Source organism: Echinops telfairi, unplaced genomic scaffold (genome assembly GCF_000313985.2).
Source record: "Echinops telfairi isolate 266 unplaced genomic scaffold, ASM31398v2 ScPeMD7_23;HRSCAF=83, whole genome shotgun sequence".
Classification (NCBI taxonomy): domain Eukaryota; kingdom Metazoa; phylum Chordata; class Mammalia; order Afrosoricida; family Tenrecidae; genus Echinops; species Echinops telfairi.
In genome coordinates this window covers 69,413,456-69,425,779 of record NW_022103920.1, presented here as the reverse complement: position 1 = coordinate 69,425,779, position 12,324 = coordinate 69,413,456, and the positions used below count along the sequence as shown (strand labels likewise).

At 37.1% G+C, this 12,324-nt stretch overlaps 1 protein-coding gene across 1 annotated transcript in view; it reads right to left on the bottom strand.

Annotated features, from left to right (window-relative positions):
- The window catches only part of SCIN (scinderin), an 85,906-nt gene that overhangs the window by 52,344 nt on the left and 21,238 nt on the right, over positions 1-12,324 (bottom strand). The window contains exon 4 of the mRNA XM_004702689.2: positions 6,802-6,951. Coding sequence (XP_004702746.1) covers positions 6,802-6,951 — 150 coding nt within the window. The remainder of the gene's footprint in view (positions 1-6,801; positions 6,952-12,324) is intronic.

Here is a 12,324-nt window from a genome sequence, read left to right as displayed (position 1 = left end):
GCTTGTTTACCTTCAAGCTTTTAAGACCCCAGACGCTATATCTTTTGATAGCCGGGCACCATCATCTTTCTTCACCACATTTGCTTATTCACCCGCTTTGTCTTCAGCGGTTGTGTCGGGAAGGTGAGCATCGTAGAATGCCAGTTTACTAGAAGAAAGTATTCTTGCATTGAGGGAGTACTTGAGTGGAGGCCCAATGTCCTTCGAGCAGTAATTCTTTTAAATTGATAATATCCTCTAAAATATAAGTCTACTGGGTTCCTGGTCCCAAGTTTTTGACAGTTAAATGACTTAAACTCAAAAACCAAACTCATAACTATCTAGTCCGTTCCTGTTCTTAAGTATGCCAATATTAATGAACCCTTCCATTTATATACAAAGATCTAAATTTTACTCTTAGTCTGAATAGATCTTGTATAGTGTAACCTAAAATGGTAACTTCAGAAATATTTGCCATGTTTAACTCTAAATTTTACTTGTAAGATGCTCAGATCAATATATCATAAATGTCCAATCAACTTGCCAAGGAGGTGACTGAATAAACTCATTTATTTTCAAGCTATCAATTATGACTTTCAAGGAAAATCAAGAAGAATGAAATTCCTATTTAAGAAGGTTTTGTGGAGGCTAATCTAGCCCATTTGCTGTTACCAATCTAGACAATTTGTCTGAGACTCTCTGTGCAAGAAGGCGCCTGAGGCATGGTGCTATCTTTTAGGCCACGCTCTCTGGCTCACAATCTGGCCTCACTGTTTCCCAACTCTGTTTCCTAGCATATGCTGATCTCTTTAAACACAAAAGAGAAAATGTCCTTGAAAGGAGGACTTTTTAACTTTTTCATAAATCAACCCCTTTATTCAATAAATACTTACTGACTGAGTGGCCAAATATGATACACGCCCACTCCTCAATTATCGACATGGTTAGATTCAACAGAAAGACCAGGTCACTAGCAACAGTTGGTCTTACGCAACAATGAAGGAAGGCCACTTCTGATGGAAAGCTAGAGGATGACAGCGTCATTATATGGCTACCAGACTACATCCTGAAATAACTACCAAATTGTATCCTTGCAAGGCTACCAAATTACATCATCACATAACTGCCACAGCACCGGGCATCACGGTTCTGTCGAGTTGACGCAGAACTTCAACCATCACGACCAGCGTTGCACCTTCGCCTCACAGCCCAGTCTTCATCCCTGTCCGATGCTGTCATGAATGTGCAAAAGAATCAGACAGTGGATTCTTCACTATTGTCAAACATAGAAAATATCGGGTAATGAGGCAGTCGATAAGAGAGGTGCACATCCTGATTTTCTTTCCTTTTGGGACCTAAAATGGTGATCGCATGATTTGACTTTCCAGGGAGCTTCCCAGCTGTTTTCTAAAAGCAGGAACCATAGCAGTTCAGCCACCCGCCGTCTGCTTACAATCTCCCTGGATTCCGTGTCCTGCCCGTCTTCGCCCTGAGTATTAATAAAATGATGACAGACTTGAAAGTTCATTCATCTATTTTTTAAAGACAGTCTATGAATTAGAAAATGCACGGGTTTTGTTATTATTTCAAGAACTCACTTCTCTTTTCTATTCTTCCTTTACTACTCACCAGATGATAACTGTTTTAAATGAAAATTTATCAAATAAAATGTGACTATATGAATAATTGATCTTAGTAATTTTCCCCCAAGAGTTTTTCTTTTTCTTTTCTTTTCAGCCTCACTTCTGACATTAAGAGAATACGTACAAAGAATAAATGCAGAGCCTGGCAGCTAGTTCGATGTTTAATTTGCCCTTATATTCATTGGTTATTTATTTTCAATATAAAAAGTTATACATAATTTATATACAATTTTCGTAGTTAATATGTTTACAACGATGAGAAAACAAACACTGAGTGTAAGGTGAAGTTAGTTGCAGGCTTTAGTAAGTTCCATGTACAGGATTATTTTCATAGTTGGGCCCTGAGCTTTTAAAAAGCGCAATCAGAAAAAGTCAAGAAAATATTTACATGAAGAAAGAAACATTCTTTGATGGTAACAAGATATGAGAGAGGAAAGGAGGGGGGAAATCACTAACTAGAGAGGACACGTGTACTAACTCGGGTGAAGGGAAGCGCAAGGTACAATACGGGAGAGGACAGCACATCATGTAGGCAAAGGAAGGCACTGGAAAAAACACGAGAGAATAAAACAACAAAGGTGAATACTATTACACAACCAATCCTGCAATAACAATAATAATAAACAGTAATCTACGAGTAGATTCTTGAAAGCTGAACATGTTGGTAAATGGGAGTACACTCGAGATCTATAGGTTTGGCAGAGAACACTTTCACATATGTGTTTATATGAGCTGCAAATATACCAAAAAATATACTAAAGCACACAGTGAGCAAAGTTTTGAAAACTTCTCAGCCACAACTATACATCTTGAGGGAATGACTGAGTCAGATTGGAGATTTAGGAACAAAGGCACAGGGCACATTTAGGTCAATTGGCATAACATAGTCCCTAGAAAGCAATGTCCTACATCCATTTTGATTAATGACTAAGGTCTTAGAAGTTCAAAAACAGCCACACCATCTAAAATGCAACTATTATCTCTCCCCATCTAAAGCAAAGAGGAGAAAGGAAAAAGCAAAGTCTTAAAGAAGCAGTTACTCTAGGAGTATAATGGGCCACACAAACCATAGCCTCCTCTACTCTGAGACGAGAAGAACTAGATGGTGCCCCAGGACCACTCCCACCTCTTTGATCTGGATCACAATACAAGGTCCTGCCCAGAATGGGAGAAAATGTGCAAATTGATTAAAACAAAACAAAAAAACTTCTGTGATAGAGACCAGGGTTCAGACTGTGGTCCTTAGGCACCATTCAAGCTTAAAACTGAGCCTATCCTCGCTGAGGATCTACTCGCAGCCAAGGCTGGCTTGTACAATAATATAGGCTTACACAGTAAACAATAACAAGAGGGTTGGAGCAATCAACCATGTAAGACTAAAAGGGCAACAGTTGCCCCAAAACAGAGTTCAGAAGCTAGAAGGGGCAGGAGATAAGAATTACTAGAAAGCGTAAATATAAGAAGCAATTGGGAGAGTGCTATGACATTGTGGGGATTTCAATCAATGTCACAAAACAAAATTGGTATAAACTGTTGTAAGGAAAACTAATTTTCTCTGTAAAACGTCACCAAAACCACAATGAAAGTTAAAGTATATAAATAAAATCTGTGTTTTATTTTTATATTTCAAATTGAAATTAAATTCTGGACCTAAAATTAGTTGAGAATAACCCACAGTCCTTGAGTCCACTCGACGCATAAACTCCCAAGCTCATCCTCATTGAGTCAGTTCAGACTCATAGAGATCCTACAGGACAGGGTAGAACTGCCCCTGTGTTGTTTCTCATTATGAAAGAAGAAAGCCTCATCATTCTCCCTCGAAGGGGCTGGTGGTTTCAAATGGCTGACCTTAAGGTTAGCAGCCTAAGGTATAACCACTATTCAAACAGGGCTAGTATTAGTGACCCTATACATAGATTTTTCTGAGGCCTTATCGGCTGATGGGTTTGAACCATGAACCATGCAGTTAGCCTCCCAATGCTTAACTGCACCACCAGGGTTCCTTAGTTTAACATAAGTACATAGCAAAATCATGAACAACTACGTTACCTTCTAGCTTAGTTAACTAAAAACCAAAAACAAAGCTCAAATACTTCTTTCCTACATCTAGTGAAGACTGCCACTGAAAACTCATTTCAGTTCATTGAGTGGAGGACCCGTAAGCATAACAGAGTACACACAATGAAAATACTGAATTAAAGCAAAGTAAGTACAGGTGTTCCCTGCCATCAAAATAGCGCATTCCTATGAAATCCTTTGTAAGCCAGGATGGTGTAAAGCTGTAAGCAACTCCCTTTCATTTATATGGGAAAAGAGTTTTGAGCATTCCCAGACCCCAAAATAAGTTACCAAGTCGTTCACATACACATGAAATGTAAATAACAGTGGCATCTAGTGTCCACAGACATCTCAATGCTGTGGGGACCTGATGCTGAGACGCTGAGTGTTGTTCCCAGAGCGGGACCATGTCAATGGTTGCAGACTGCTTCGGTAATAGCAAAATAAGTGCTGAACAGTAGTTTAGCTGTGCAGTAACAGGGAAAATCTTCTTAGGACATTTTTCAGTTAGCGAAGACAGATACAAAAGCAGTAGGTCTTTTGTAAAAGTGAAGTAGCATAAATGAAAAAGCAAGCCTTATCTGTATTTTCTAGGATTTTTTAAAGTCCTCAAAAGATGAACAATCCTAAAGCATGGGCATTTTTTAATATTATGTTTTAATACAAATGGTTAGTATAAATGTTTAATAAGAAATGTAACATCAAAGTTACACTTTAACATAGATTTTCTTCTGGTCTGCATCATATTTTAACAACCTAATATATTATCGGTAGTCTATCTTACTCAGCTTTTTAAATGAAGTCCAATAAACAACAAAAAAAATGTGTGCATGTGAGCTTGTTTCGCGAAACCCTCAACCACAGCGTCTCCACTTCCTGGAACAAATGACAAAAGTGTCAAACGGCAATGACACAGTGGCCAGGCTGAGATGTGGTAGAACCACACACTCTCCTGAACGAGGAACAGAGAGCAGAATTGATGAAGAGACCGGCTCTCGTCCAAAAGAGTGGTAGCAAAACAGCTCCCTCCACACCACTTTTCAGGGAAAGATCTTGTTCCTGGGCTCATTTGAATCAGAAAGTTATAGGGTTGCAATCAATTCAAATAATCTTTTTACTTTAATCCCAAGTATGCAAGTTAGTAGACTTAAATAGTTGATCACATTAAACAAAGAATTTCAGAAAACCTGGAGTGATCTAGAATTTTATTTGAATAGCTTTCAAAGTCTAATTTACTGCCTTTTGAAAACCCACTTAAGTCCATCCCAAATGTAAATTTTTAATAGAAAAAGATGCATCCATTATAAGAAATTTTGAAAATCAAAAAAATAACAAGTAGTCATATTCCTAAGAATTAAAAATAAGTACTAGAGGGATTTCAGCTTATTTATTTCTAAATATATGTGTATGTGACTAAGTAGTTATAAACATGCAAAATTCCATAGTAAGATCATATTTATATGTAAATTGTATAACCTACTCTTTCTCTTATCATTTTACCATGAGTATCATTCCTAATGAATTCAAATAATCTCTAACACATAAACACATTATCAATATGAAAAAAATGTGCTTGGTGGTTATTAAAGTAATTTAGTTGTGATCACAATCAGTAAAGATGTATACCAGGACACTCATTGATGTCTGAACAGTGACAACTAAGTATCCATAAGCAAGTCATGTAGATACAGGGAGTGATGGAAACTTATTATAAATTAATTTAGCAACTATACTGAAAATCGTTAAGTGTCTTGCTGGTAACTCTTGATGGCAAATTTTTGAAATATTTGTGGATTTGAACAAAATTGTTAGTGTGTTCAATCTCTTAGTGAAAAACTTTATTTCATTATTTAAATGAAATTATTAAAATAAAAGAAAATTGCTATAGTTTCTGAAAACAACAACAACACCACCCTGAGAAACTCAGGTAAATAAGCTACTATCTTCCTTCTGAAATATACTCTTAAAGTCAACTTCAAAGTATTACCCATCTGTCTTTGCATACCACAGAAGATCAATGCATGGCTTCCTTTGACAGCAATACTAATATATGAGAAAACTGTTGTGACTTTCTACTTTCCTAGTTTCATGATTTAGATCCTCCTGGGGCGAGGTCCAATACTAGAGAATTTGTTGTATTACAAATAACATGCAATATATGTGTGTGCATACACGTTGTACACCTATGTGTATGTCTACATAGATGAAAGTAATTTTTAAAAAGCATTGCTAGTGGGGTCTCAGTTCACATGTGCACAAATGTATTCCAAACAACACGTGCCTGAGCAGTCTCTGTGATCCAGGGCTGGCCACAAACAGGCTCTCACATAATCGATACACTGGTCTTCGCCTTCAAAATAAGAGCACAGCAACACAGCGGCTTCCGGGAAGGTCTGCTGCTGGGCGAGTCCAAATCAGAGCAACTCCGAGTGCGATAGAACAGTTCCTTGGGATTCCCCAAGGAACTGTTCTATAAAGTAACGTTGACAGATTTTCTCAAAGGACACAGGGCCATCTCAGGGCTTTATAAAGATATTTTAAGAAAATTGAAAACTGTCTTGATGGGGAAAAAAGTTGGGAGAGTTGCTCCAAATACATATATTTTTTCCCATGAACAGTACTTGCTCAATTTTCCAGCACAGCATTTCGTTGGGAAATCTCACCCCATGGACCCTACAATCCAGATATTGTACCTTCAGAATTTTTTTGGTCCCCAAACTCAAAGACATTTCAAAGGAACATGATGGGAGTCCCTCAGAGATGCCAAAAAAGGCACTGTCGTGTGTGCAAATAGAAGATTGCACAATTCTTCAGGGAAGAGACAGAGAGATGGAAACATCACCCTCTGAGGCGAACAGACCTAGATGGAGGATATATTGAAAAAACAACCTTCACGTCTTGACATTTTGTTTCATAAAGCTCTTCTGTGATTTTATAGCAATACTTTGACGCTCACACATGTGTAGAGAAAGTAGGCACCTTGGTGATGCAGGGATTAAGCAGTAGCTCCAGGGAAGAAATTACCGAGCAATTTGCTCCTGTAAAGTTTACAGCCTGGAAAACGCACGCACGCGTGCACACACACACACACACACACACACACACACACACACAACAATACCGTTTTAAGTTCTGGTGGTTCACTTCCTTCTTCCACCACAATTAGTTGCGATCTTCCTTTCCTTTCATTGTCCCGAATGCCAATGGCAACCTGGCTGGCCTTTAGACGCTCATATTTGTTACATGAAGAACCACACCACTGGTAAATCTCCTTTAAAAAAATAGAAAAAAGAAACATGGTTATTTTGATTATGTGGAAGAATGTGTAGAGGACAATCAATCTTGATGTTACACTTATTGTGGTTAATTAGAAAAAAATGATAGAGATAAAATTAAAATAGCCTATAATTGAGGTATACATGATGTTTTATATTTGCAAATATATGATGATATACCAGCATACTGCATTCTTCATGCGCTTGCTTTCAGCAGGCACAATAAAGTGAGTACTTATTAACATGTGAAATATAAATACCTAAATCACTGTGCACAATTCACTAATTGAATTTTATGAACTTTAAATTAATATGCACTAGTTACTTAGAAAGTAAGTGGCGCCATTAGGTAAGTACTAGGCTGGCAACCCACCAGCCAGAGGTTCAAACCCACCAGCTGCTCTAGAGGAGAAAGATAAGATTGTCTGGACTATCTGTTCCTGTGGCGACTTCCAGTCTTGGAGGAGTAGTGAGACCAAGAGGGCAGGGTGAAGGTGGGAGGAGGTGGGGAGGAGGGCAATGATGGACACATAACACTGCCCCCCCTCCACACACACAGGGGGACGAACAACAGAAACCATGGGGGAAGGGAGATAGCGGTCAGTGTAAGATATGAAAATAATAATAAGTTATCACTTATCAAGGGGTCATGAGGGGGGGAGGGGGGAATGGAAGGGAAAAAGAGAAGCTGATACTAAAGGCTCAAATAGAAAGTAAATTTTTAGAAAATTATGATGGCAACATATACACAATTGTGCTTTATACAATTGATGTATAGAATGTCATAAAAGCTGTAAGAGCCCCCAATAAAATGATTTTTAAAAATTTTACAGTCTTGGAAACACTGCACAGGGTTTCCATAAGTCAGTATCAACGCGATGGCAGTAGGTCTGGTTTGGATTGGTTTAGATATTTTTTCATTAACATAAATATTTTTCTATCTAATGTGCTCATTGCTGAAAATATTTGTGTTCCTTATATAGATGACTTAAATTTAAAAATATAAATCTACTTTTATATTTAAAAATAAAAATTTATTTCAGTAAGTTACTGAATTTGTTATAGTAATATGCTATTAATGATCATAAAACAAATATAGAAAATTTCAATAGCTATTTTATACAAACCAAGAACCATAAGAAGCATTTAAAATCTTTGACCCACTAAGATCACCATCTGGAATTTATTTTAATACATGTCAGAAAGCTCAGAAGTAGCCATAGCATAAGGGTGGTTATTGCTTGTGATTATAATAATGAGGCCTGAGAAAGACACTAAATGTTTAAGAGTAAGACAGTAGTTATATAAATTATTTATCTAAATAAAATTGGCTACTTTCCTATAAAAATCATGCTTTACCATAGAAACAGAACAATAGGAACATGCAACAATGTTTGATATACCGGAAGGTAAATAAATTATATTAGCTGTCAGAAACTTAAAATAACAACTAAATTATTTTGAATGTATATAGTTACAAAAATAAAATGACAATTAAAGAATCAGTTTCTCCATGAAATATGACTTTAATAAAGGAAGAATGAGAGGAAGAGAAGTTTGATGCAGTCCAAGCCCAGCTGTTATGTAGGAATGGGCGTTGTCAAAGACGATTTGAGATTATTTGGATCATATAAACTATTAAATATTTACATGAAGAAACCTTCCATATTAACTCAATCTCAGTCTGTATTTTCCCTTTTTCATTTGTAATGCATGCATGCTCACTGGAATGCAGATCCTGAGTTAGATGTTGTGTCAAGAGAGATGGAAAAGTAAGCAACTAATGCTAATGACATATTTACATAGCACTTGAGTGTCACATTTTCCCACACATGTGGAGGTGGTTAGCATAGTGTTTAGGTGTGAAGGAGGATGAACCAGGGCCACTACTTACTGACTTATGAGGTCTAGTATTTGTTCATTTTTTAAATTGCAAATAAATTCACAGCAACGAAATAAAAGAACAAGACATTTGCAAGACCATTTCCAGCGCTGAGTCATTTCTTCATCCAACACACTTTACTGAATGCACCAGACAATGCAGGGTCTTAATAAAAAGAGTAATCTCATGCAGTAGAGAGATAAGATATGTGAGCCCTCTTTACACTTGGTACATAATTTTTCTGTAAATGTAAAACCGCTGTAAAATCTCACTGCTATAAAGTTGATTCTGACTCACAGTGACCCCATAGGACAGAGTAGAAGTGCCCCTGTGGGTTTCCGAGATGGTAACCCTTTACCAGAGTAGAAAGCTTCACCTTTCTCCCAACAAGGGCGGGTCGTTTCAAACTGCTAACCATGCAGTCAGCAACTCAGTGTGTGACCCACTACCCATGTGGTGCCTGATATGGGCCCATTTATCTTACGGACCCTGGGACACAACTTTGAACAAAGTAGGTCACTCTAATCCACCCTCCCCAACCCACTCCGTTTCTGATTGACTTAGTCTATATTCCTCTTTATGATTAAAATGTAAACTTAGGACTTCAATCCTTTTAAAGAAGTCAAGCAAGAAGACTGGGTCTTGCAATTCACGCTATGATCTGATTTCACTCGTCAGTGGGGCCGATGGGCAGTTCTTCCTATTTCCAAGAGAACAAACAGTGCACATCTTCTGCTTCCTCGTTTACCTCTTGTCTACATGTGAGTGTCTGAATGTGAGGCTCATATTTGAAGACAATTTGAATACCGTGCCTATATTAGCAGTTACAAAGACTGAAATAAATTGTTCCAATGATCAGTCAACTCTTAATCACTGGGTAGAGTTCGAAGGAGACGTCTGAAAAATACAGCACCACCTTTGGGGACTCTCAGGTGTGTTCCAAACAGTGATGCTTCTTGAAAGCTCCCAGGAAATTCTAATATTCAGACTATGTAGAGACCCACTGCTGGTAGCCCTGAAAAATCTCATACTATAGTTCATTCAATAATAACAGCAATGCTATTAGAACTTGTTTTACGTATTTAAACATAATTTTAGCAATGAATTGAATTTAAACAATTCATATTCTGCCTCACGTAGATGATGTGCTTAGGACAGATGGTCTCATGTTAGGAGGGCTCCGCTGTGCCAACATGGGTGTGTGTTGTGCGATTAATAAACTGCACTGCCAAACACTTCCTCTAGTCAGGGGAGTTGGTAAAGACTTCTTCACCACTCTGTGCACAACGTAATTTTGTACTCGATTGGCACCATACATAAAAACGTTTCCCCTATAAATTAACTTACCCCGTGTTCTAGGGGGAAGAAATTGAAGTGGAAAAATCCTGGAAAAATACTAAAACAAAGTCTGAATTGATGTGTAAAGGAGCTATATATTATTACAACTAAGGCATTCACTGTATTTTAAATAATTCTATTGATAATACTTTAATGGGATTGAGCTGTAAAACATTTCATGTTTTACATGATGTAAGTGTATCAGCACTAAAAATCATAAAACAAACATAGTTCCTGAGTCAACTACGTTGTCCCCTAAATTGTAAAGTATTTAGCATCATATTTTAACAACCTAATGTCATATTTTTCTGCAGAGGGGGTATAAAAACACGTTGTAAATATGAGAGTCTTCATTCAACTCTGTTCACTAAATTCTGGCAAGAATCGTCCATATATACTTCAGAAGGAGTTTGTGGAATTTTAATTTCTACATATACAAGCAATTCAATTATAACAAAATCACTCTACATAATTAGAAAAGGGAGAAATACAGACAACTTTTTTTATTTTGCTGGCAATTAGTTTGGTCCACCAGTAACGAGAAACAAACAACCACATTGTGAGAAGAGAAGACTTGTTAATGGTCTAAAAAAGTAGAGGTTTCTAAATTTGCTTCCGATGACGTGGTCAAAGTGAACAAAGTGCAGACAAGAAGATCAGACCTATCTTGTTCTGCAATGTCCTGCCTTGGAAAGAAAACAAGACTCCAGAAGCTAAGTGTGAAGAAGCACCCCAAACAGGATGGGTGATGGGGCTCACAATGCAAGTAATTTAACATGTCCTTTTCTAAGTTATTCATTCTAAAAACCTGCATTATTCTTATTGACATATAGTTTATGTACCATACAACTCAGTAGCTCAAGCATCTTGAAAAGACGTGTATAATCATCACCACAATCAATTTCAGAACATTTCTTCTTTCTTGTACTCGTGGTTGTTAGCGCCCCCACTTCTCCCAATCTCCCCTGTTATATTCCTAAAAAAGTATTAATCAGGATACAGTCTCTATAGAGTTACCTACTGAGTTTCATATACAGGAAAACATACAAAACAGCCCAACAACAATAACAAAATAAACAGAGAAAAATCTCACTTGAAAAGAAAAACAGAAACTAGTGAAAACTAGACCAAATTTAAAATGGCTCAAGTGGAGTATGATATGTATTGTATTGCATTTTAATCTAACTGTGCCTGCAATAATCCACTTTCCAATTCATTCTATCTGATAGCAAGACTATTCATATCCCTTGTCTGAGGTCAGAGGGAATTCACAGGACACTTAATCCACCTGGGGGCCTACAAATGGATTTAGGTCTTTCACTGTCACCCATATCCTTCTGCAAACTAGGTGCTCAGGATTTAAGCTCTAATAATGTTTCTCTCCTCAGGTCTCAGATTTTATTATTTATAATTCTTGGATTATATAGGTTGGTGTGCTTCTTCCATATGGATCCAGCTGACACCTCACTTAGATGGCTGCTTATTTTAAAACCAGCATTTAAAATGCCAGATGCTATTTTCTGATAGTTGTTCATCATCTGATTTCTTCACCACTCTTTGCTATAGCATTCCTATTTTTAGTGATTCATTCATGAGGGTTAGTATCGAAAAAGGACACATCACCATAAGAATCAATTGTTCTTAGACTAAGTGTGAGCTCAAAATCCATTCATATATTAATGATTTACAAATATCTCTGGTTAATTTTAGAAACATTACTATCATTTTATTGGCAAACATTATAAATCATCCCCATGGGCATATGATAATTCTATTTTTCATACGGTAATTTAGTAAATGATATAGAATTTTAAATACAGTACTGTTGAGAACAGGAAAGTATGCATGTTTGGTACATATTTTTAGACTAAAATACATGGATTGTTGACTTATACAGATTAAAAACTTAAGTGACTAGAAACTATATGCATAAAAAATGAGGATTGCAGATAGGAAAAACATTCAATAACCCTCATTCACAAAGACAGAGCTACACCTTCCCGACACAACTGCTGAAGACAAAGTGGGTGAATAAGCAAATGTGGTGAAGAAAGCTGATGGTGCCCGGCTATCAAAAGATACAGCGTCTGGGGTCTTAAAAGCTTGAAGGTAAACAAGCGGCCATCTAGCTCAGAAGCAACAAAGCCCA